Source organism: Scyliorhinus canicula, chromosome 7, assembly GCF_902713615.1.
Source record: "Scyliorhinus canicula chromosome 7, sScyCan1.1, whole genome shotgun sequence".
Lineage (NCBI taxonomy): Eukaryota > Metazoa > Chordata > Chondrichthyes > Carcharhiniformes > Scyliorhinidae > Scyliorhinus > Scyliorhinus canicula.
In genome coordinates, this window is record NC_052152.1 from 190,145,989 (window position 1) to 190,172,699 (window position 26,711).

Below are 26,711 nucleotides of genomic sequence, written 5' to 3' on the forward strand. Positions count from 1 at the left end.
CTTCAACCTTATTCCAAGATTCCACCTGCATTTTGCATGGTGCTCAATAGAATCAGCATTTTCTCTGCTTCAGGTGGAGGACTGCCTGCTTCTATCTCCTGCCTCTCAGATGGCCGCAGACAACTCTGAATAAACTGTTCAATTCACCCAACAAGCACGTCGTTTGGGACTTGAAATGCATGTTAAAATAAGGCCTTTCCTCTTTATTTTTCCTATTTTAATTTCAAGTAAACATCCCATAAATTTAAACTTATTTAAAATGTAAATAGGAACATAGGAGTTAAGAGCAGAAGTAGGCAATTCTGCCCTTTGAGTCTGCTCCGCCATTCAATCAGACCATGGCTGATCTCTTCCTGGTCTCAAATCCACCTCCCTACCTGTTCCCCATATCCCTTTAACCTGTTTTTAAAATCAGAAATATATCTATCTCCTTCTTCAAACCATTTACTGACTCCTGTTCCACCGCACTATGGGGCAGCGAATTCCACAAATTCAAAAAAATATTTTTTACCACCTCAAAACTCAATCTTGAAAGACAGCTTTTATTAACCTTATTTTGCAGTTTATTGAGAACATTGAAGAGTCACCTGGACTGATTCATGCATGTCAATCTTGCGATGCTTTATGTGGCAATGCCAGACATTCTGGCCACTCGATAAGATAAGCTTGTCCATTTGGCACCTGGATGAAGCAAGCATGCGAACAACTTTTTTTTCTGTAATGTTCTAGGGAGCTGTGAAAGTTTCAACATTATCACTTGGACACAATTTAATATTAATTTTTGCATTGGAAGGAATTGAAAGGTTTTCCGTAGTGCCGTGTCCCACAATATTACCGTATTGTTTTATTTATTATTGTGAACACCTTAGACTCTAAACTGATGGTGACAAAATATCCATCTTTATTCACAGTTACAAATGAGGCGGATAGGTCCTTTAGGCCATGTGGAATGTTACCATATCCAATTGGGAGAACCGTGGATTCCTAAGGCCTACTGCATAAACTGGAGCCTTTTCTAGAATATATTTCTCAGGTACCATTAAATCAAATGATTGCATCTTAATGCTCCACAAATACATAAACTGAGCAATCCACCTCTTTCATGTCAAATTCGGAAACCTGGATAAGTTTAGCTCAATGGTGCAGGATTATTAAACATAACTACCCTTATAAATGATTATTTCAGTATAAAATTCATTTTAACAAAAATCCAACGGTGGAAAGTTGAACCGTCCTTTTGATTCAATGGGTTAAACTGATACAGTGGTTTTATTTCTGCAATGCATTCAGTTTATTTTGGTCGGTAACCAGCTCGCTGTAGCTTCCGTTGGGCATCATAAACCTCGGGAAAAACTTCTTGCTCCACTTGGAAACCCTTCCTTGGGTAATCTCGAATTCGTTCCAAAACAGCTGGAGAAAAATATATAACAAACTTAAAGTTGAACTAAAATCCTTTTCCAATGTACACGTACAGTAAATGCAACATTCAGGTGAAGCCTATTCTACCTCTATTGTGGATGTAAATAATTCCATGATGCTATTCAAATAGGAGCATGGAGTTATCCCAAAATCCTACCAACATTCCTCCTTTAATCGATACTATTAAAAGCAGATAAACTTGACATTTATTTGATTTGTTTTTACACAAATTAGCTGCCATATTTACCCACATGCCAAAAGGTTAATTGGATGTTGAGTGCTTTGGGACATCCTGATAGTTGCCACAAGGCATCTTTCCTTAAATTGTCACTTTACAGAACTTAACAATTCCCATCTAAATTAGCCAAATCGCGCTCTCTGACTTACTTATCCATTTTGACCACTCTTTTCATACATTCTTTCTTCGGTCAGCGACATCAAATGTTGCAGAATTTTCCTCTATTGCATATTTTTTTAATTGTCAACCATGTCTTTGTCCTCCTATATTTAACATTGTTGTATTTGCCCATCACTCCCTCTTACTCAGTGCGATACCATGGCAGTGCTGCTTTGTTGGGGTCCTGTCTTTTGGGAAATAAGGGAGCAATTCAGCGACCACATTGTGCCTGGCATGGATCGCCAGGTGAATAGCATTTAAGAGCAGTGCTTCACCACTGTGGATCCTTTTGCGACCAATGGGTAAGTGTGTGGTTGAGTGGAGGGCAGCTGAGTATGGTCTCCCGAATGTTCCCGGCAGGGGTCTGGGGTCAAGGTCGCCCAAATGTCGCCAGGAGTAAGAGTGCAGAACAAGGTTTGCCAGCACAACTGGCTTGCTGGACAGCACTCTGAGAGAAGATGGGACACGTGAGGGTGGGGGAGACTTGGGGGTTTTGAGGGCCCTGGGGTGGAAACCCGTTTCTCTCATTCTCCAATGCCTTTCAGATTAAACAATGTTTGCTGGTGTGGGAATTGTGGAGTCTGCCCTCGCGTTGCTGGTTGAAGCCGAGGCAGGCAGGCAATGGAGATGGCAGCAATATCACCACAGGCTGGAGGCGATACCACATATGGAGGGGGCTGCCGCATTGCCTGAACACCTGGCCACCCATCAGGCCGAGGAGGGACCCGGAAGGGAAGGCCAGCAGCAGCCCAAGGTTTACAGACGTTGTTAGTCATTCAATGAGCTGATGGACACCATGTGTTTTTTTACAAGGCCCTGGGTTCACCTTCAATGCTTCCTCCTCCTTGACAGTGCCTCTCGTGCCCTGGGGACTCCATAGGATGGAGGGCCAGTACTAGGCCCATAGCCTTGTTGGCCTTGCAGTACGATCCAGATGGCCTGGCCCTATGAGATGGTGATCCTGTGAGTGAATGGACATGTGGTCAGTGAGAGGGAAGGATTATTTTGTCTGACATGAACTATTCACTTGAGACAAATCATTTGGGTAAAGGGACAGTGGATCCTCACCTCTCTGGTACAGGCCCACCTCGCTATCGGTCATTGCTCTCTCCTTAGTCAACTCCACGGTCTCCAGGGCACGTTCTCCTGCATATTATGGGCTAGCTTCTCCTGCTGAGACAAAACAAGGGTATTGTGAGCTGCCCATTAGATGGGTTGGGGGGGTCTATAGTAGATGGCATGTGTGGACACCGCACTTGGACATCAAGGGGTTGTCCGGGGGGGAGGGGGGGGGGGGGGGGGGGGGGTGCCAGCGGCTTCTGAGGAACAAGCACAAAGATCGGATATGGGGAGGGTGCGAGGTGTCAGCCAGTGAATTAGGTGGGGAGTTGGGATTTTGAGGGGTGGTGGGAGAATCTCATGCCAGAAGAGAGGTGGTAACTTACCTTTGCAGCTTGGTGGTGGTCGTTGGTCTTCTTCCGACATTGGATGGCAGGTCCTCCTGGTCATGCTATCTGTACTGTCAACCGCTGCCACTGTCTCCCAGGAGGCATTGCTGACCCTGCTGCTGGTCCTCCGACAGCCTCAGGGAACCAGGGTGCCCCGCCTCTCATCCACAGCGTCGAGAAGCCTGCCCAGGTCGGCATCTCCAAAGTGAAGAGCAGGTTTGCGCGCTGCAATGCTTGTGTGTTGACTGGGAGTGAGTGGTAAGGGAGCATTTAAGAGCTGCTCCCTTTTGTCAGCGGCGAGCTGCTGAGGTGCGAGTTGGGCGAATCAGATGGCTAGGCAGCCAGTAATGACGAGGATCTCATATGGGCTGATTTCTGGCACTAAGCGTTGTTGAATACAGGCCGCAATCCCGCTAACGCCGGCATGGCAAAACTCCCCACCAAACGTGCCCAAAACAGGACTTTGAAATGTTTCTGTTGTATCATGCCCAAATTGCCTATTCTGGCGATTTGGTTATATGTCAAAGATTACAAGGCTCTGTTGATTGAAGAAATGAAAGGTCCCACTATCTGGCCACAAACATTCCTCCAGCAACTCAACCAAAAGTAGATTAACTGGTCATGAGGTAAGGTAAAGTCACCATAGTTCCAGACGACAATAGGCTGCTTTCCCCTTTGAGGAGGAGAGCTGACTGCTGGGGATTTAACCTGAGGATCACCACACCTCAGGTGAGGGGGTCGGATTGAGAATATGGACCTTCATGTCATTCACCTCAACGCAACTTGCAAAAACCTTAATTATGCAAAATGGCTGCAATAGATACCTACCTAACAACAGTCACTGCACAATGTAATTAATTTTATGTGAAGCAGTTTGGGACATTTTTGAGATGTGAAATAAAAAGCTATGTGAATGCAAATTCTGGTCTTTCTAAAAGCAACCTAATTAGTCTACCTTGACATTCCTAACCATCAATCCACTGATTATCCAGTTGAATGATTATGAGCACTGAATTTACAGTGCAGAAGGAGTCCATTCGGCTCATCGAGTCTGCACCGGCCCTTGGAAAGAGCAGCACCCTACCTAAGCCCACGACTCCACCCTATCCCAACACTTCCACCCTCTCCCTGTAACCCGACCTTACCTTACTTGGACACTAAGGGCAATTTACAATCTACCTACCCCTGCACATCTTTGGACTGTGGGAGGAAACTGGAGCATCCGGAGGAAACCCACGCAGACACGGGGAGAACATGCAGACTTCGCACAGACAGTGACCCAAGCCGGGAATCGAACCAGGGGCCCTGGCGCTGTGAAGCCATTGTGCTAACCACTGTGCTACCGTGCTGCCCTTATCATTATGATCCTATCATCCTGCCCCTTCCCCACTCCCATTATTTTCTTTTGGTCTATGAGTAGAACTATTGTAACAAACTCTGGCTGTTATGAAATAAGAATAGAATTTAATAGCATGTAATACTCTATTACAATTATTAATACAATTTAGTTCCTTTCTGTGATAGGTCCGGAAGTCTTTCTCACAAATGAAATAAACTCTGTAATCCACAGCTTCAGAGGCAATGGACATCAACATTCAGAAATACAAATAGCTACATTTCCCCATGTAGAAACAGATCAGCATCCTCACCTCTCAACAGCTGAGAGAGCCCGCTCATACACTGATGGCAAACATTTCTCATCATACCACACTGCACATAATAGTTAATGTTTTCACATGTAAAATATTAACATTGGGAATTATAAAACTAGCATTGATGTTTACAGAATAACAGTTAATACTTTTTGGGAAATTATTTTAACTTGAAATCTCAGTTTGGAACAGTAGAATTCTTCAGGTTTCCCAACCTACCTAACATGTAGCCAATTAAGTTGTCCATATTTCCCACGTGGCTGTTGGGATATTCATCAAGCTCCATTATCGGAGAGGTGACTGTGGCCTGCACATTTTCTTTGTCTTCTGGCCACTGTTGAAGATAAGTAGCATAAACCCGACGTTCCATAAAAGGCTGTTGAACGAGAATAATCCTCTTTGCTGTAAGAAAATAGAAAAGTTACAAAACATTTCTGGACAGCAAGTTCTCATCTTTCTAAATTCTACCTATCTTCATTTATTTTATTTTATTTTTTTAATATAAATTTAGAGTACCCAATTCATTTTTTCCAATTAAGGGGCAATTTCCAATCCACCTAGCCTGCACATCTTTGGGTTGTGGGGGCAAAACCCACACAAACACGGGGGGAATGTGCAAACTCCATACGAACAGTGATCCAGAGCCGGGATCAAACCTGGGACCACGGCGCCGTGAGGCAGCATTGCTAACCACTGCGCCACCGTGCTGCCCCACCTATCTTCATTTATATAGTTCCTTAAACGAACACCAGAATATTGCACCAAAGTAAGCAAGGACACAGCACTGGAGGGAGGGAAGATAATAAATAGCAACTCAGACATGATGATCTAAGATATTCGCTTTTGTGAGGCTTTGAAAAGAAAGCAGAGTTAGCAAGGTGGGATGATTTAGAAAGAACATTCCAGAACATTGCGCAAGGGTGGTTAATGGCCAAGGATGGAGCACAGAGAAGGAAATGTAAATCAGAAGAATAGAGGGCATATATTAGAACATGTGATTTCAGGAGATTGTAGAAACAGAGAATGTCAAGGTCTTGGAGGTTCTTACAGGCCAAGCAAAATTTCAATAAACCTGGGTGAACAAGTCATTTTGCCAATGTCTATTTTTGAAATAAGTGGGTGCATCTACACCACTTGGACTGCAATGGTTCAATAGGATGGCTCAACACCACCTTCTCCACTTAAGCTCCAGTAACCCCGGAGCTCTCTCCCACCCCTTCCTCTCCATTGACATGACAATCCCCCTATGTCCACACACCACACCACCCCCATCCCCCTCCCCAAGCCTCCTCTCCAGTGAGGGGTGAAAGTCCCGCCTTCAGCCAATTAACACTCACTGGTGGGCGAAATCGCTGTTGGGGGGGGGCAGTGTCTGTGGAGATGAATTCCCCGCTGACTCTTCGCATGGCATGAAGGGGAACACGCCACCCTAGAAATCCTGGCCAATACTTTTTAAATGAATTGATCAGGGCCAGGGAGGATGTTCATCAGTAATCATCTCTTATGCCATTTAAAATTCACTCACTTTTAAATGCACTGGCTCTAATTGTCTTAGCCTTTTCAGGACGGAACCAGAAAGCAAGTGCAGTTTGTGCCATCGTGGTCGTTTCAACGACAAATCTATCAGCGAGGAACCACGCTCTGTAGCAGAGCAGGGTACCTCTGACAGCATTTCTGCATTTAAGTGCGCAAGCATAGATACCAATAGGCTCACCGTTATTACCTCACACTCCCGGCCATTAACTCTGCATTATGTTCCGAAGGATGCTGACTATATAGGATATGACACTGAAATTGCGTCATCAATCACCCTATTCCATCTGGAACGAGCTAAATGGCATCATCTATCTGCTGGTTACAGACCCAGTTATTAATAATCTATTAAAACACGCAAGTTAAATGTAAAATAATGAAAATTGTGGAATTAAAATCTTGCCTTTTACTCAGATAATCACACTATTTTGTTCATTCAAAGCCTGCATCTATCTCTCTCCAGAATTCGGCAAGAGATTCACAGTTGAACCTGAGCAGAGTTTTAACAGCGATTAACAAGCAATCTTTTCGCACTGACGTCTATTAAGAAGTTTCACCAGAAGAACAATACTTAGAATAATGCTATAAATGGCAGAACATTTGGGAACTGCTATATATCAATATTGTTGAACTGTTCACTTACTTCTCTTCTTTTATTTATTCATGTCATATGGCCATTGCTGGTCACGCCAGAAATTGGCACCCATCTGTAATTGCCCTTGACAAACTTGACAACGGCCATGGAGTGGTCACACGTAAGGTGGCTCCGCCAGAGGACTTGTTTTTTGGCCCTTCTTGCCCATTTTACATCGGGTGGCGCAGTCGGAAAAGTGGTAAAATAGAAGAACTAGGACTTCTCCTCCGGTGGGTGATGTCGAAAAGTTACCAGATGAGGAGTGTGTCGAGCAAGGGACATTCTTCAGACCTGGAAGACACGCGTGGTGCAGGAGGGGAAAAGATGGCGGAGAGACCTGTGGTGTTGTTGCTCGCTCAGTGGTCGACAGACAGGTTGGTCGAGTCCCTATCGGCCGCATTCAAAAAGCAAAGCCAGGCGGTCACTGAGGACTTGACGAGAGTGGCTGAGCCAATTCGGGCTGCCCTGGAGAGGGTGCAACAGCGGCTGGAGGTGCAGAATGTGCCGATCCAGAAACTGGAGGAAATGGTTGCTGACCTCTTTAGGGGCAGAGATACTGATATAAGTTGAAGGCCAAGATCGATGACCTGGAGAACGGCTCCAGGCGGCAAAATTTGAGGAATGTTGGGCTGCCTGAAGACATTGAGTATACAAGAACCACGGAATATGTGGCCAAGATGTTCGACCAGTTGGTGGGGGAGGGGATCTTTGACTGCCCTCCTGAGGTAGACTGAGCCCATTGGTTGTTAAGGAAGAAGCCAAAAGCTGGGGTACCACCACGGGCGAGTATAGTATGGCTCCATTGATACTTTGACAAGGAAAATATCCTGAGGTGGGCAAAGGAAACCTTTGAATGTAGTTGGGAAGGCCATAGAGATAGCTCTAACTGGGGCCTTGCCTCAGTCTCAGTGAGGATTTATCTCACCTTACTACCCACCAACACACCAACCATCCACCCACCAGCCTGCCATGTCTCTACTCGTCTTTTCTATAAACGAGCTGAATGGTATCTAAAGTGCACTCCCAGTTTGTAAATGCAAGGATCACAGCACACAATAAACCCGACCTGACCAACCAAAACCGCAACTTCTCCAGGCCCCTGCCTTGTCCCTTGGACCCCACAGGAAACACCTCACTCTTTTCCACACTTAGTTTATACCCGAAAAAGTAATCCTGCTGATTCTGCAGATCGGGTCAGTCACATATAACAAGTCATCCGCATATACTTAGACTGAGGCAAGGCCCCAGTTGGAGCTATCGGCATTGGGGTTTATTTTGCTTTTTATTTACTTTGAGTCTTGAGAATCTATGCTTATCCCACAAAAGCTCGGATGAATCATGTAGAAGACTGGATTCCCTGTAATTCTTCTTTGTGGTTGGCATCTCTGGGGTTATTGGAGTGGGGGGAAATGTGTGGTGGTAGGCGCCTGGGTGTGGTCGATTCATTGGAGTGAGAGTCTGTATGCTGTCGATCTGTGCTGTTGGAGCCCATCTTATGTTTGAGGGTCGGCTAGATGGTAGGCGCTTTCTTCGAAGTTCTCTTATATGGGGCTCCCTGAGACCCTTCTCCATTATAGTCGGGTCTTCCATGGTATGGCAGTGTTTTTGTCTCTGTTGAGGTAGCACTGCTTTGTTCACTAGTATCCTCTTTGTAATGGCGTACAGTGCTGGTCTGTGTCTCATGTTCTTTGGTTAATCCGGGCATTCCTTCTTGATGGCGGTTTCTTCTTCTTATGTGGGTGGCCAGTGTGCCTGATTTGATCTACTGGATAATGGGGGGGTTTCCCTTATTGTATCAGGGGTGGGTGGGGGTGGGGGCCAGGGATCGATCCCCTCTCAAGATGGCCCATTGATTGGTGTTATGATGATTCTCCTTCTCCTCGTTGTGGGGTCTCCTTGGTTGAGGGAGATGTGACTTTTCTAGTGTCAGTGGGGCTGGTGCGCTGCCTTGGGTGTGGTTAGTGAGGAGTGAGGCCAGTTGGGTGGTGAGCTGGGTATCCTGGACGTATTGATTCCTATGTGCAAGAGTGTGCCGGGCGACGCCAGACCCGGTATTATGCTTATATTCCTTTTCAAAGGCACTGAGTAGGGATAACCTGAGAGGTTAAGTCTTGATTTTTTTTTCTTCTTTGTCTTGTGATGAGGGATATGTGTCAGAAGATCATGGACTTATGGTTATCTTGGTTCTTTTTATCCTGAGACCCCTACTCCTGGTAGTTTTCATTTTCTATCCCGTCTCGGTTAGTTCGTTAGTTCAGTGCTAACCGCACTGACTATAAGCCGAACCTATTGTATGAATATTTGTTGGTCCTCTCTGTATGAATGTGTGGAGTGACAATTGTTCTGTACTGTGCCCAACTTTGGGGTTTTATTGCACCTTGTGGTATATGTAAAATAGAACCGGGGTTCCTTGCAAATTCTTTTTTCCATAATTTTTTATTTTTGTTATTGTGGGGTTAAATAATCCACGATGGGCTCCTGCAAGAGTACAGACAGGTCTGATATTCGAGAAGGGGCTATTACAACATGTTACTGGTGCCTCTGGTGTTGCTGGAGTTGGGGGAGGAATGTTCTGTTGCGCACACGAACATGGCACAAAGAACCCCTCCCGAATTCTTGTGGTCGTTGCGAGCAATCGCCAGGTGGGAAGGTGTGCACCACTTATAGAATCATAGAATTTACAGTGCAGAAGGAGGCCATTCAGCCCATCGCGTCTGTACCGGCTCTTGGAAAGAGCACCCTACCTAAGCCCACATGTCCACCCTATCACCGTAAATTGCCCTTAGTGACCAAAAAAGGTGAGGAGGGGTTATTGGGTTACGGGGATAGGGTGAAAGTGAGGGCTTAAGTGGGTCGGTGCGGACTCGATGGGCCGAATGGCCTCCTTCTACACTGTATGTTCTATGTCCTAACCCCGTAACCCAGTAACCCCACCTCACATTTTTGGACACTAAGGGGAAATTTATCATGGCCAATCCACCTAACCTGCACATCTTTGGACTGTAGGAGGAAACGGGAGCACTCGGAGGAACCCATGCACACACAGTGGGAATGTGCAGACTCCACACAGACAGTGACCCAAGCCGAGAAATGGACCTGGGTCCCTGGAGCTGTGAAGAAACTGTGCTAACCACTGTGCTATCATACTGCTATGTTTTCATGGCCTTATCCTCCTCTCCCTTGTTCTCTGGTAATGTGTACAGTGGCACCAAGTAGACTTTAATGGTTGTACCGGGCCAACTCTATTCTTCTGTCCTCCTCTGTATCTGTGTATGTTGAGACATTTTTGTTGTTCTGTACCATTCCTGTGGTTTTGTTGCATTTGTTAAAATGGAAAAGCTCTGTGTACCCGAACAGGCGTCGGAATGCAGCAACTAGGGGCTTTTCACAGTAACTTCATTGCAGTGTTAAGCCTACTTGTAACAATACAGGTTATTTATTTATTTATTTATACAAATACTTTTTTTTAAAGTCCAAACTTCTTGGGCGATTCCCAGGTAGTCAGTGCGTCGGGACCTCCCAGGGTATGATGGGCCACTAACTTTGTTTCTTTCTCCCCAAACTCTGCCAGACCTGCTGAGTACTTCCAGCTTCTCCACTTTTTACTTCAGATATCCAGCCTCTGCAGCATTTGTATCAACAAGATTGAGCTACATCTGGTCTGCCCCAGCAATGCGGAAAGGTATCCTCGTAAATGCTATCTTACTGAAATTGCAAATTTCTTTCTTTTTTTTTAAATTTAGAGTACCCAATTCATTTTTTCCAATTAAGGGGCAATTTAGCGAGTTCAATCCACCTACCTTGCACATCTTTGGGTTGTGGGGTCGAAACCCACGCAAACACGGGGAGAATGTGCAAAATCCACACGGACAGTAACCCAGAGCCGGGATCAAACCTGGGACCTCGGTGCCATGAAATTGCAAATTTCAATAAAACAATTCTGATAGACAGCTCACAGAAAGATTCTGCCGAAAGCCTCATATTAAAGGGCCCCTTCTTCTACAACCGCTGTCATTTTTTATACCAGCTAATTCTGGATTGAATTTGGCTGCCTATACTCATTTAAGATCATAGGAAACAGGAGCCTGACTAGGCCATTCAACCCTTGAAGCCTACTCCTCCATTTAATGAGATCAGCTGTGATCTTATTGAATGGTGAATCAGGCTCAAGGTTCTGAGTGGCCTAGTCAGGCTCCGGTTTCTTATGGATGTTTGGATCGTAGCCTGAAGTCCGATTTCCTGCCTTCCCTCCATAACCCTGGCTCCCTTTGTGGATGAAAAACCTTACTAACGCAGCTTGGAATATATGCAACGATTCAGGCTCCATTGCTCTCTGGGGTAAAAAAAATTCCAAAGGCTGTCAACCCTCTGAGGGAAGAAATTCTTCCTCATCTCTGTCCTAAAAGGGAGACCCCTTATTCTGAAACCGTGCCCCCAGTTCTAGGTTCCTCCACAAGGGGAAACATCCTCTCAGGATCTACTCCGTCAACCCCCTCAGAATATTCCATATTGCAATAAGATCACCTTTCATTCTTCTAAATTCCAATGAGTAGCGGTCCAGCCTGCTCAAACTTTCCTGGCAAGGCAACTCCTGCATCCCAGGAATCAACCTCATGAGCCTCCTCCGAACTGCCTTCAATGTAAGTATATCCCCCTCTTAAATAAGGAGACCAAAACTGTACCTAGCGTGTCTCACCAACTGCCTGTACTTCCCTACCCTTAAACTCCAACTCACTGGCAATACCATAGTTTAGCACAGTAAAAGGCTGCCTGGTTTTGTCCTCTATGAACTGGAAAGTGGCTACACCAGTCCAGTCCATATAGGGCCCTCAGAATCATCAGAATGAGGAGGCTTCATCCCATCAGTCTGTGCTATACTTGATTGGAGCACCCAGCCTGTGAAAGGACAGTATTAGTATATTGCATTACACAGACCCCACAAGAAATATGCATTGGACAAGCAATCAGGTCAATAACTAGGAATAATAAAACTCAGCTTATTGTCTACCTGGGATGTTGTTATCCTTCAGTGTCTGATATGCAAATTTTATGTTCTCGCCTGTATTAGTGGCTTTTTTCTCCAGTAGGATCTTATCAACGGGCACACCCAATTTAATCGCAGTTTCAGCAAAAACATCGGCCTCTGATTGATGCCACACCCCTGTTTTTAAAAATCATATTTATAATAATGAGTAAGAGGAATTAATTTCTATATTTCAGTAACAATAAGGAAGTAAACGTTTGCATCATTCATTGGTAAATTTCATTGTTACGACAAACATTCTTTTTAAAAATGCAGATCTGTAGTTAAAGTGTAAATAAGCGAAAGCAGTGGTGTCTGAATTCCAGAGTCACTAATGAAGCATATTGTTTAGAATGTAATGTTGCAGACAGGAGGGGGGTGAATTTAAACAACACTAATTTCTCCTCTGCCACCTAGCCTTAAATAGAAAGGATTTGATTCCCTCTTTATAGACACTGGTGTACTTCCCAACCCCTCTGTTTTCATGTGATCCAATTTCTTTTAATAACCCCACAGCAAACTTGAGATGGGATGAACTAAAAAGGATCCGTTTATTGAACACATTCAGAACACAAAAGGAGGGTCACAACGTTGCCTCCAGCAAAGAAAGGGATCGAGAAAAGAAGGTTCAGCATTACAGAGGCCACAGAAAAAATAAGTATTGATCTGTGTCAGTTCCAGAGTGCAGAATCAAAGTCTAATGAGGTATTCCTTCATGGAGGTTGGTGGGTGAAAAACGGATGCTGGATAATACTTTTCTGGTGGTGTGCACTTCAAACGATGAGGCAGGCGTGCAAAGATTGGGTGATGATATCAAACTTCCAGCAGAAGCAGTGTAGACTGGCGCCAAGTATTCCACCTGGGCAGAGCGTCTTGCCAGTGAGGCTGTTAGTTAGATGGCAAACAGCAGACTGAGCTTCCCAGTTCAGCAAGGCAATATTAATTGTTCCACTATCCAGAGACCCACGTCACATGATTCCCACCTAACCATCATCTTTGACAAAGAATGTGTATCCATTGTCTGGATTCCAAAGATTGATAAACTTTTCAGCCATTAGGAATTGAAAGGAAGGTTACAGGGCCTTTGCCTTTACAGATGATCCATCTCCTACTGGCCTGTCTGGTTTATTAAATACAGGTGACCTTTGTATAACTCTCTTTGAAGTTGGGCTGAACAGTGCACATGGGTGGTTAGAGGTTCCTCAGGGATAACGAGGTGTGAGTTTTCTTAAAACTGCCACGTGACTTATTTTCTTCGGGGATCACGGACAGACACAGTTTCAGCCATTTTATGTTCAGTTTAAATTTGTTCAGAAATAGTGATGAGCATAGAAATATACATTGTGAGGTCTTAGTCCCTCACAGTAAGGAATATGTATCAGAATTATATCACCAACTGCAACTATGGATTTATACAGCACCACTAACATGGTAAAACATCCCAAGATAGATCATAGGATCTTAATAAAACAGTAATCCAGTCAATAGACTTAATGGACCTCATAGCTATGAAATAAATATTTAAGCATATGACCATTATTAAAATCTCTTGCATGCGAAGATTTAATTTTAGTTTTGTTTGTGCTACCTGCCTCTATTAATGAAAATTCTGTCTACTATTTTTGATGCACACTGTTGTCAATAGGATTGATTGTTAATCTGGCTCTACAGATTTATTGTGAAACAAAGATGTGCAGGTTAGGTGGATTGGCCATGATAAATTGCTCTAAGTGTCCAAAATTGTCCTTAGTGTTGGGTGGGGTTACTGGGTTATGGGGAGAGGGTGGAGGTGTTGAACTTGGGTAGGGTGCTCTTTCCAAGAGCCGGTGCAGACTCGATGGGCCGAATGGCCTCCTTCTGCACTGTAAATTCTATGAAATTAAAATGGAATACACCAAAAATAGAAAAACTATCTTTCATTTAAAAGCCATCTTTTGGCACCTCACAATATCCTCAATTGCTCACTGCCAATGACATACTTTTTAAATGTATTTACAATATGGGGAAATATGATAATTAGTTTCTATGCAGCAATGCTCCACAAACAACAATGACATAAATGACCGGAATGTTTATTTTTAGTGTTGTTTGAAGATTAAATGCTGACCCATATACTGGAAGAGCTCCCCATGTCTTTTTCAGATACAGTCAGGGGATCTTGTGCATCCACCCAAGAGGGCAGTTAGGATCCCTGTCTAAATTTTAATTTCAAGTGCAGCTCTTCCAATAATGAAGCTTTTCCTGGGCACTGCACTGAAGTGACTGCCTAGATTAGGTACTCAGCTACTTGTCGTGAGACTTGAACAACTTTCTGCCTCAAGAGTTACGAAAGCTACCACTGAGTTAATTCGATGTCAAAATAATTTGCAGATGTTTTACAGGAAATTTAACACTAGTTATTGATTAGAATAGGCTCACATTAATCTTGGCCTGTGGGGGTTTTTTTTTAACCTAAAAGTATTAATTTTGTTAACATTAAATATAATTGATAAAATGAATTTATGATCTTCTTCGCAAGAACGTCCAGAGTTCAGTAGAGGCGAATGAGGAATCTGATAAAACAAGAATGCTTATGAAGCATTTGTCCATGTTGTGCGACTGCCCCAGAGCTACAGGTGTTCTCTGGAACAGCAGCTATTGAGAAACCTGAGAATTAATGATTTACATCGAAAGGTTATTCCTGAAATTGGTGATGCAAGGTCCTCAACAGTGTCTTCTGAAAAAAACAGGGAAATTTTCCAATCCCATGTTTAAAATTTTAAGCGTTTTTCTTCAGTGTGACATGGAACGTTTGGATGTGCTGGGAGGTATTTGCTTGAACACGTTTACTGGGGTAGTCAGATTTTTGGTCTCTCAGGGAATTAAGGGATAATGGGGAGCAGGCGAGTCAATGGAGTTGAAGCAGAAGACCAGCCTTGATCATATTGAAAGGCAGGGCAGCTTCAGTGGACCCTGTGGACCACTCCTGCTCTTATTCCTTACGTTCTTCTGTCCTTCATTATTATATCAGAAAGATAATACCTTAAATCAAAGGAATTCTAGGTATTTGTAATAATGAGCTTTTTTTGTAATAATGTGTAAAGATTTTGTTTAAAGTGCAAAACCTGTGCTAATTCTTGCAGGTGAGGGCAGCACGGTGGCACAGTGCTTAGCATTGCTGCCTACGCCGCTGAGGACCCGGGTTCGAATCCAGGCTCTGGGTCACTGTCCGTGAGGAGTTTGCACATTCTCCCCGTGTCTGCGTGGGTTTCACCCCCACAACCCAAAAGATGTGCAGGCTAGGTGGATTGGTCACGCTAAATTGCCCCTTAATTGGAAAAAAAAAATAATTGGGTACTCTAAAATAATTGGGCGGCACGGTAGCATGGTGGTTAGCATAAATGCTTCACAGCTCCAGGGTCGCAGGTTCGATTCCCGGCTGGGTCACTGTCTGTGCGGAGTCTGCACGTCCTCCCCGTGTGTGCGTGGGTTTCCTCCGGGTGCTCCGGTTTCCTCCCACAGTCCAAAGATGTGCGGGTTAGGTGGATTGGCCATGATAAATTGCCCTTAGTGTCCAAAAAAGTAAGGTTATGGGGGGGGTTGTTGGGTTACGGTATAGGGTGGATACGTGGGTTTGAGTAGGGTGATCATTGCTCGGCACAACATCGAGGGCCAACGGGCCTGTTCTGTGCTGTACTGTTCTATGTTCTATGTTCTAAATTTATAATAAAAAAATTCTTGCAGGTGAGCAACTTAATCCCCTGTACCTCAATAGAAGAAACTCTGTACCAGAAGCAGCAGTTTATAATTTTGAATTTTATGCATTATTTACTTTAAAAGCAGTGGGATGTTATTATCCATCCCTGATTGCTCTTGAACTGAATGGCATGGCCATTTCAGAGACAACCACATTGCTATGGGTCTGGAGTCACATGTAGACGAGACTAAGTTCGGGGCAGGTTGTTTTAAGGATGGATTTTAAGTGATCAAGATGGATTTTTATGACAATTAGACTTACAATGATTTCAAATTTTGCCATCTGCCATGGTGGGATTTGAACCCATATCCCCCGGGTTTTACCCAAGGTCTCTGGATCGCTAACCCAGTGAAAATACCACTCACCATTGCCTCCCCCTATGTAACTGGTGCAGTCTTATCAAGTGGTCCTTTGGGGTTGTGAAAATATCCGTTATATTTCACCTATTTTTCCCTGGAATAGTGGAAACCAGCAGCAGGAAATGAGTGGGGTAGGAAAAATGGCTACAGGACACATTGCACTCTACATCCAAGACCCTCCTTAGGCTGGCCTGGATTTGGACAAACAGCCAACAAGTGTAAGAAATGCATAAGTGTGCAAATCAAAGCCCTATCCTGGTTATTGGACCCCGAAGAACAATTCTGAGGTACAGATGGGTGGAGCGAACTTCAATGCCTGAATTCACTCTTCCCATCCTGGATTTTTCATGAATATGTAATTTATAAAATAGCAGGTGGTGGCAAATGTATTTGCCAAATTAGGAAGAGCGGAAACTTGAGTATGTTCACCTATATATTGTTGAAGTTGAAGAGACACAACAAAATATAACCAAAGGAGATCTTTCAAACATAATCCGTACAAACGCAGGAGAAATGCTATAAGTGCAAAGTTGCGAACAAACAACACCATACTATGATCTACAGCAGAAAATGCAGTCATGCCAAAATATATTATTATGCCATTTATGCAACAGAAATTTTATCCGGATATAATTCAGACGTAATATTTCTTACCTACTGTATGGTTTCCCAGGTAGCCGGTAAATAGTATCTGTGGAGCCCAATTTTCAAGGTAAAGGTTTGCAGCTCTTTCAGCCACTCGAATATCATGACACCCCAGACCTATTATTACATCACTCTGGAAACACAGAGACACTCAATCAGGCTCCTTGCACTTATGATTAACAGTCTCCACATCAATAGTAACACAAATGCTCAAAAACAATTTGAAGTGTCGTCAAAATGCGAAATAAACCCAAGAATGACTAATGGAAATTAAAGCGTGTGCATCAACCTGCAATGCCGGGCTCGATTGAATAGCCTTTCACGAGATTTGTGACGCTCGGTATGCCTCGTAAGACCTAACGAGACCTCACTGGGCGGGATTGAGATTTGCATATTTATGTGAGCAGTTAGGCTCACATAAATATGTCTACGCCGGATTCTCCCAAGGCGCGGAATTGAACGCCCGCTCCTGGGACACCGCGCCATGGCGCCGTTTAGCACCGGCCCACACAGACCCAGGGCATTGGAGGCCCCCGGTTGGTCAGGCTCTTGGCAGGGTGCTACCCTGGCACTCCCGCTGAGCTCACCAGCGCAGGAAATGTGGTAAGTACAGCCTCTGCGGGGCATTTCTCACCGAGGCCAAACAAAAAACAGAATCCCATTTGATAGCGAGGAGGTCTTCACCTCTGAACGCACCAAGAAACACTTGCTGTTCGTGCCCAAAACTGAACTCTTTTTTCCACGTTAAATCATACCCTCCACCTCTGCATGATAATAGCACACCTGGATAGGAGGGCATTCCAGAATTGGGCTAAGGAATTAAGCTTCACTTTGCCTTTGCCTCATGCTACACCTGACCTGCAAAATGTTTGATATTGCCTTCAAGTGGAAAATCTCACAGCACCAAACCCTCTCAATCTAAATGAATGCAAAATCTCACCCAAAATGATCAAGAAAATATTAGCCCTAATTACGGAATTAATTTCTTCTTGTTTTGCCAAGTGAAAGCTTTACTTATTACAGCACTTATTTATTATTTACTTCACAGACATGATGAACATGATGCCCTGATGTGTACAATCATTTTTTAGCTCTTGCGATTGCCACACATTTCAGGCACATCAGTCCTCTTCAGCCCCCAGGAATCTTGGGCGGGATTCTCCCCTACCCGGCGGGGCGGGGGTTCCCGGCACCGAGGAGTGGCGTGAATCCACCGCACCTTGAGGGGCTAGGCCGGCCCCAGAGTGGTTTGCGCCGGGCCGGCCGGTGGGGAAGGGGCTTGGCGCCACGCCAACCGGCGCCGAATGGCCTCCGCCGGCCGGCACGAGTTGGGACATGCGCGGGACCACCAGCGTATGCTGGCGTCACCCCAGCGCATGCGCAGAGGGGTTCGTCTCCGCACCAGCCATGGCGGACCATTACACCGGCGGGCGGGGAAGGAAAGAGTGCCCCCAATGCACAGGCCCGCCCGCGGATCAGTGGGCTCCGATCTCGGGCCAGGCCACCTGGGGGCACCTCCCGGGGTCAGATCTCCCTGCGCCCCCCCCCCCCCCCCCCCACCCGAGGACCCCGGAGGCCACTCACCAAATACCTGGTGTAACATACGCCGGAGGAAACTGGCTGAAAACGGGCGGCCGCTCGGCCCATTGCGGGCCGGAGAATTGCCGGGGGGCTGCTGCCAGCGGCCGTCAACTGGCGCGGCGCGATTCCCGCCCACGCCAAATCCCCAGCGCCAGAGAATTTGGCAGCCAGCGGGGACGTGATTCACGCTGCCCCCCCCGGCGATTCTCCAACCTGCCGGGGGGTCGGAGAATCCTGCCCAAGGTCTCTAAAACTGAAGCTATTTAAGTAAATGTCTGGAAAAAAAAATTTTTTATTTTTCCAATAAAGGGGCAATTTAACATGGCCAATCTACCGACCCTGCACATCTTTGGGTTGGGGAATGAGACCCACGCAGACATGGGAAGAATGTGCAAACTCCACACAGACAGTGACCCAGGGCCGGGATCAAACCCGGGTCTTTGGCGCTGTGAGGCAGCAGTGCTAACCACTGTGCCACCGTGCCACCCCAGAATAATTAATTATGGCTTGTCAAATACGGGTCATTCTTCACATGTGAAACAACATAATTCTTCATAATTGAAAGATAATTTGCATTTGTTTCTCCTTTGTCATCTGTGCGCTATTTTAACTGGACTTCTTCTGAGAAAAATACTACAGGTTGTCATGAAAATGTCACTTTAAGAAATGTTTGGCTGCTCATGTGACTGCAGTGATGACAGAGTGTGGGTGGAGCTGAGCTCTGGCTCTGGTTTTATTGTTGGAGCTGAAGCCAGGCAAAACAGGTGTACTGTTGTTCTCTCTGCCATGAAAAGACTATCTGTTGATTATTTGGTGAATTCAGAATTATAAATGTTCTTAGTAGTGAATTTAAACCTGATGTGCTTCTGTTAAAAGGTGTTTCATTTGTCTCCTGGATGTTGTTTGGGAATTTATTAAGGATTACTTAATGTTGTATTCTTTGGGCGTTGTACTTGAATTAATGGTTGCTAAGATGTTCACTGTATGTTTTAAAAAGTTAACTTGAGATCATAGAATAAACATTGTTTTGCTTTAAAAAGTACTTTTCAATTTCTGCTGTACCACACCTGTAGAGTGGGCTGTGTGCTCCCCATACCACAATCTATTAAAAGTTGTGGGTCAGGTGAACTCCATGATATACTTTGGGGTTCTCTAAACCCTGGCCCATAAAAGGTGCTGAGAGAAAATTGAGTTTTGTATATATGTTTTGCACTTTTTGAACATGCCTATTTATGCTGGCAAAGGATACATGAACAAATACATTGCTTCTGTATACTATCACCTCTTTTCCATCTGTGCAAAACTCTAAGCAAGTTTTCCATGGAAATATTGGTAGGACAAACCATACATACACTTGGCATAAATGGAGGCCAAAATAATCTGATGTATATGTCTATATCTTCACTGTCCTGGAGTTGAATTTACTCCCTATGATATTTGAACAATAACTTGAACATTTAACATATATAAACCTCCTAAGGCACGTTGCAGGAGCATAATCAGATTAAATTGACTATGCCAATGGAATAGATTTTCAGAGCAATGTAAGATTTTCAGGTTGGTCTGAAGGGGCAAGAGAGGGATGGCGAAGTGGAGGGATTCAGGGGGGCATTTCAGAGCTTAGGGCCCAAGATGGCTAACGACACAACAATAGATAAAGGAGATAGGGGATATGCAAGAGACGTGTTGGAGGAACACAGGATTGATGGAGGGTTGTAAGGATGAAGATGTGAAGGGATTTGAACATGAGGATGAGAATCTTAAGTTGGGGGGCATTTGATATCAGGAGTCAGTGAAAGCCAGCAAGAACAGGGGTGATAACATGAGTGGGACTTGGTGCTAACTGAAAAAAGGGCAGCAGAGTTTCAGGCTAGCTGAGGGTTATTGAATGCGGAATGGCCGGGGCATTGAGTATAAGAATTGGCAAGTCATGTTGCAGCTGTATAGAACCTTAGTTAGGCCACACTTGGAGTATAGTGTTCAATTCTGGTCGCCACATTACCAGAAGGATGTGGAGGCTTTAGAGAGGGTGCAGAAGAGATGTACCAGGATGTTGCCTGGTATGGAGGGCATTAGCTATGAGGAGCGGTTGAATAAACTCGGTTTGTTCTCAATGCAACGACGGAGGTTGAGGGGCGACCTGATAGAGGTCTACAAAATTATGAGGGGCATAGACAGAGTGGATCGTCAGAGGCTTTTCCCCAGGGTAGAGGGGTCATTTACTAGGGGGCAAAGGTTTAAGGTGCGAGGGGCAAGGTTTAGAGTAGATGTACGAGGCAGGTGTTTTACACAGAGGGTAGTGGGTGCCTGGAACTCGCTGCCAGAGGAGGTGGTGGAAGCAGGGACGATAGTGACATTTAAGGGGCATCTTGACAAATACATGAATAGGATGGGAATAGAGGGATACGGACCCAGGAAGTGTAGAAGATTGTAGTTTAGTCGGGCAGCATGGTCGGCATGAGCTTGGAGGGCCGAAGGGCCTGTTCCTGTGCTGTACTTTTCTTTGTTCTTTGTTCTTTGTTGATAAGAGGCTAACTAAAAGAGCTTAGGAATAGTTAAGTCTGGAGGCAACAAAAGCATGGAGGTAGGCTTTCTCAGCAAATGAGCTAGGCCTGGGCCAGAGATGATTGATATTATGGAGACGGAAGTAAACGATCTTTGCAATGAAGATGTTTTGGGACCGTTGGTTCAGATTATAGGCATTTAGCACATTGTGGTTTCAAAGTCTGTTTCAGCTTAAAACAGTGGTCAGGAAAGAGCCTGGAATCAAAGGTGAGTGAATGGAGAAAGCAAAATAATTTTACAATAATTAATAACTTGATTGCTTATCTTTGTAGTTGTGCTAATGCAGTTGGTCTTTCTGCCTGCCATTTGTAAAGCTTTCCTACCTTTACAAGAGGTTGTCCCAGTCGAAGGTAATTCCATAACACTTGTGCCCATTGCTTGCAGTCATTATCCATGCCACTCACACCATCTCCATCAGCTAAAATAAAGAACCAAAATTATTTCAGTGCCATCTTATTGAAGGAGCAGCATTTGGAAGTTCAATGAGGCTGCAGTCCTGTTGCAGCTACTGGTCTTTGATTTGTACGCTTGGGCGATAATGAGGCGTTATTAGATCTAAGGTGCACAGCCAAATGTGTGCAGCAATGGATCACAATGGCACAAACTAGCTCCACAAGTGTGTGCTTGAATGCATCAGTACTCTCTAACCTGTGTTACAGTAACTTCACTGCAGTGTTGATATAAGCCTTCTTGTGACAATAATGAAGATTATTATTATTATAAAAACTGAATTACTTACTGAATTTGGGGCTTAAGTGGTGATTATTTTTTTAAATATAAATTTAGAATACCCAATTCATTTTTTCCAATTAAGGGGCTATTTAGCGTGGCCAATTCACCTACCCTGCACATCTTTTGGGTTATGGGGGCAAAACCTACGCAAACACGGGGAGAATGTGCAAACTCCACACGGACAGAGACCCAGAGCTGGGATAGAACCTGGGACCTCGGCGCCGTGAGGCAGCAGGGCTAACCCACTGCCCCACCGTGCTGCCAACTGGTTTCTCCTCGCGCTATGGCAGTGCACAGGTTGCATCACAAACCGTTTGGCACCTGGCGCGGATCTCGTTTTTGACCACTCCCACTATTCACTGGCTTCGTTATGCGTGCGTGAGAGCGCAAGAAGGCTGGAGAATCGTGCCCTAAGTGTCATTTTGGGCATGTTTGACAGGGTGTTTCTCACCGGCATTTTGGGTGAGATCCAGACCTATATTCACCCACACATAGTCATTTTTTGGGGAGCTTGGAGAGTTTCTCACCGGTCAATCCCACACTTCAAATTTTCTTCTGCAAGGGGGAACCAAACTCACCCGCCAGGCCATCTACTCAGAGATTGGGGCACTAGTTTGGAAGGGTGTCCGGTCTCAAACTGAGATTGAGAGTCCCGCACACTCCCCTACCCATGGACAATGCAACTCCCCACAGAAATGGGAAACCCCCGAGGGGACACCTTCCCCATCACTGAAGGTTATTGTGAGCCTTCCCCTCTCCATCACCCAGGTGTAAGGGTGACGCTGCCCCACAGCAATCCATCCTTTTGGGAATCGGGGCATTGCCTCGCCCCTCCCCAAGTGAGCATATCCCTCTATAGGGTCGCTGTTGGCTGCCCACCTTAAGGGATCCCCCTTTTAGGTCAACCCCCCTTCACTCCCCCAACCTTCATGATGCCCCTTCATACATCCCTTTGCCACTCCCATGCTTCACTCCCCCCCCCTTTCATGGTTACTGCTAATCTGGCACCCTGGCAGTGCTAAACTGGCACTGCACCTGACATCCTGACAGTGCCAAATGTAGCACCCCAAAATTGCAGGTTTGGTACTGCCAGGGTGTCCGGGTGTCCTGCCCCCTACCGCCCAGGGAGCTCCAATAACATCCAGGCCCCCCGGAATGGCCATCACACCTGGTCTCTGTTTGAGGAGACCAGTACTGATCAGCGCCTGGGTGACGTCTTGCTGGTGACTCACGGGTGCCGGGAGATTGAGGCTTCAAATTGGCACACATATTTAGATGGTCCAAATGGCTCATTTAAATATGATTATCTGGATCATGCCCAGTGAGAGCGTGATCCAGTTAATGCTGGGGGCCATGAGTTGGTGACCTGCGCCTGCTGTGAAGCCCGTTTTGGGTCTCCACGATATTCCTGGTGCAACGGGATCGGTGCCGGGTGCTACAAGGTGGAAACATTGCGCCCCTAGTCTCCCGAAAGAAGTTCTTTTTCACCTTCGCTCGATCTGAAGACTATTTCCCAGACATGGCCACTTTCACCTCCGCGTGATAATTACTTGCTGGATTTAGCTCACAAACGTACTTAAAATTGGATGTTGTTTGGGGATAGCGGTGTCTCAGAGTTCCGGTAAACGTAGGTCGTTGGGGGCCAAGGGATCGTTTTTTTAAATTTCGAGTACCCAATTAAGGGGAATTTAGCGTACAATTCATTACCCTGCACAACATTTTGGGTTGTGGGGGTGAGACCCACACAGATACGGGGAGAATGTGCAAACTACACACAGACAGTGACCCGGGGCCGGGATCGAACAAGGGTCCTCGGTACCATGAGGCAGCAGTGCTAACCATTGCGCCAAAGTGCCGCCCCGGGAGGCCAAGGGATAGCTTCATGTAAAATTCTGTGTGAATAGTCATCAATATACTTGAATGTGTATTATAGTCCTTCTTAAAGAGTTTGTTTGGCATTTCCTTTAAGTTAATAAATATTCTTTATTAATTGTTCGCACAACGCCTGGGCGGTTTCTCACTGGGTTGTACACTGTTCCTTCTATTAACCAGAAAAAACACATACACCTCTATGAACCTGTGTTCCAAGTTACCCTTCTGGGTTTTCAGCTATCTTGCATGCACCATCAGCGTAATTTGTAACATGCCTCTTTAGTCGGCCACTTGTGTGGACTTGAACTCCACCCACCCAAAAAAGACCCTCCACCCACTTCAAGGCATCTCACTGACTGACTATCTGTGTGGTCGAGGTCAGTTTGGGAAAATGGTGCACATTACCTTTCAAACTCACTCCCCCGTCACCCACCAACTTTCCACCATCCTCTTTTGCCCACCTAATATCACCTTTAATCTCCCTTCTGTCACTCTTGAACCTGCCCTCATACCCTGGACTCTTTCTCAGTTCACCTCCACATGTCTCCACTCCCCTGAGAGCTAACACCCGTTACTACCTCTGTGCCCACCCTGCCCTTGCCCCATCCTGCTACCCGAGCGGTCCCCAAGAAGGCGAAAGCAGGACCTACTGACCTCAAACGTGTGGACAGAGTGAAGCTGACCTGGTGCACACCAGTTATATAGTCATAAAACTGAACCTTCTGGCTTCCCGCTGGTGGGGAACTTAATCTGGAGGGCGGACTTAATTCTGGCGAGGTAGCCTTTCAATGGCCAATGCGCGAGATGCAGGAAACTCGACCCACATTTAACCTGCCTTGAAAGTCAGGAGAATAGAATTCCGACAGTTCATCCTGCCATTGGGAAAGATTTTTTGCCTTTCGCCTGACATGACCCTGGCAGCAGGCGAGAGCGGAAAATTCTGTCTGCCCATCATGTTTAGCATAATTTGCTGAAAATTGTAATTTTGCATAAAAGGTCCTAGGGAAGAGGAAACTGTTGGTATCTGAGTGATAAATTACTTGCTGCAGTAAATCAGTTGGACCTCCTCACTGAGTCACTAAAGTATCCCATTGTGACCAGAAATGATGCACCACTCTACCCTCTTCTGGAATGTTTAAAACAATTGCTATCATGATTTTCTTCTCCTTTTAAATGAAATGAACTGCAAGCTGAAAACAAAACACGAGGAAGATCAACACAATGAGCCGAAATATGAAAAACGTATGGTCGTTTACGAGGTCTAGAATTACACCAAGGCGAGAAGATCTTGCTGAATTCAAGCAGGCTTAGTTGAATGATTTCCATCTCTGCATTGCGCTCTGTCTGTAACCTCCCGTAATGCACCAATGTGCAAAAGAATAACACCTCAGAAACCAAATGAATCTTAAAGTCTGATTTGTGAGCGGGTGTTGAGGAAACAGTGAAATGTCATCATGAGTCGGAAGAAGACACAAGCTCTCGAATCCCTTTACCTGGTTATTGCTGGAATGGCTGCTGGGCACTGGTTCCAAGATCTGTTCTCAGGGCCAAGCATAGCATGATGCCTGCCGCCCGGGGTAACGGCGCAGCATCTGCTTCCCTTTGTTTGCATCAATAATACTGTCATCTGACCTGTCAGTGAGCGGAGGTGACTTACTCCCGTCTCAGCTCTTCCCATTCAGCACCTCCTCTGCGTCATGCCCGATTCTTCTCGCCTAGGAGGAAATTCCGGGGGGGGGGGGGGGGAAGAGAAAAAGAAACTCAAGGGAGAAAAATAAACCTTTTTCTTTGGACTGTTGTTCAAATCTCTCCCACTGCAGCAAACTGCAAAATTGGCAAAACAAAAGCAACGTCAACGCAATTTTGTGCTGGATCAACACAGGCTAATAAATATGTATGAGGTTTTTAAAAAATGTGACAAAAAGGATTCGTAACAATGCAGATAAAGTGCATGGTATGTTAAATCTTAAGTACACTCGTTAGTTTATTTTTGAAGTGTGCATTTTCAAGTTGGAATGTGAACCCCATGAAACTACCTTTTTGGTGAAAGGGTTCACGTCTATTGGTTTTTTTCGATATTACTTAGATCACTGCTCTGTGTTTCTAAAGATCTTTTCTACATGTGGCTTCACCCTGCACTGAATTATTTATTTTGACTACTCTATAGATTTGTTTTCCCACTTTGGTTGTGTGCGTACATGACGGACCCTGACCGTTCAAAATTAAAATCCATGCAATGAAAGTGTCAGTGACCGCAGGTATGCAGAATGAATTGTGACAGGAGGCAGTGATTTTTTTTTATATTTAAAAAAAAAGGACTTGCATTTACATAGCGCCTTCCATGACCTCGACATACTTGGCAATCAGTCAAGTATTTTGGAACTGAAGACGTTCTATTTATTAGACTTGAAACACACCGTTTGTCACTGTATTTGTTTTAGAAATTAAATTGTATCATTTTTAGAGAGTGCAGAGACAGACCTGGGAGTTAATGCACACCGATTTTTTAAAATACCAGGATAATTTATAAAAACTCACCTATGCGATCCTTAGCTTTATCAGCGTATGGGGAAGAAAAGGAAGCTCTGCTAAAGCTTCATAAATCACAGGTTAGGCCTCAGCTGGCTAATCTGCTCAATTTCAGCATCATACTTTAGGATTTGAAGGCATCAGAGGGGGCAGAGGAAACTTGCCATAATTATACCAGGGCTGAGTGACTTCAGTTACGTGACGAGACTAGGGGGGCTGGGATTGTTTTCACAGGAACGGAAATGGAGATTTAAGGGCAGTGTTGTGAATGATGAAGGTTTTTGCGAGTAAGAGAAATTGTTTTCCCTGACTAGAATCATAGAATCACTGCACTGCAGAGGCCATTTGCCAATCGAATCTGCACCGACTGTCTCGGAAATAACACCTTACCTAGCTAGGCCCACTGCCCGCTTTATCCCTGTAACCCCAACTATCCTTTTTTGGAAACTAAGGGGCAGTTTAGCATGGCCAATCCACCTAACCTACATATCTTTGGACTGTGCGAGGGAACCAGAGGAAAGTCACACAGACACGGGGAGAACATGCAAACTCCAGAGTCACCCAAAGTCAGAATCGAACCCGGGTC

General features: G+C 45.1%; 1 protein-coding gene across 5 annotated transcripts; it reads right to left on the reverse strand.

Annotated features, from left to right (window-relative positions):
- Positions 1–522: 522 nt before the first annotated feature.
- Positions 523–26,527, reverse strand: LOC119969633 (uncharacterized protein SCO4629-like). Of its 5 annotated transcripts, none has more exons than XR_005461431.1 (8): positions 25,090–25,476; positions 21,316–21,410; positions 16,856–16,979; positions 12,092–12,244; positions 5,136–5,318; positions 2,885–2,986; positions 2,643–2,777; positions 523–1,410 (listed from the first exon to the last, which is right to left on the reverse strand). XR_005461431.1 is itself a non-coding variant. In XM_038803531.1 (6 exons), the coding sequence occupies exons 2-6, from the start codon at positions 21,385–21,387 to the stop codon at positions 623–625; spliced, it is 591 nt and encodes a 196-aa protein (XP_038659459.1). In that variant the 5' UTR covers positions 21,388–21,410; positions 25,090–25,478; the 3' UTR covers positions 523–622. The 5 variants fall into 5 exon arrangements, 3 of the variants coding, with proteins under 3 accessions (XP_038659459.1, XP_038659457.1, XP_038659458.1); XR_005461430.1 differs by having other exon boundaries at positions 2,885–2,989; XM_038803531.1 differs by lacking the exons at positions 2,643–2,777; positions 2,885–2,986 and having other exon boundaries at positions 523–681; positions 25,090–25,478.
- Between the last annotated feature and the right edge of the window lie 184 nt (positions 26,528–26,711).

Excerpts from the sequence above, each read along its gene's own strand:
- LOC119969633 (XM_038803529.1), bottom strand. The coding sequence starts at position 21,387 with ATGGATAATGACTGCAAGCAATGGGCACAAGTGTTATGGAATTACCTT. Across the intron at positions 12,245-16,855 it reads CCTGGGAAACCATACAGTAG|GGGTGTGGCATCAATCAGAG; the intron begins GTAAGAAATATT and ends TTTTAAAAACAG. Across the intron at positions 1,411-5,135 it reads CTTAATTGGCTACATGTTAG|CTGTTTTGGAACGAATTCGA; the intron begins GTAGGTTGGGAA and ends ATTTTTCTCCAG.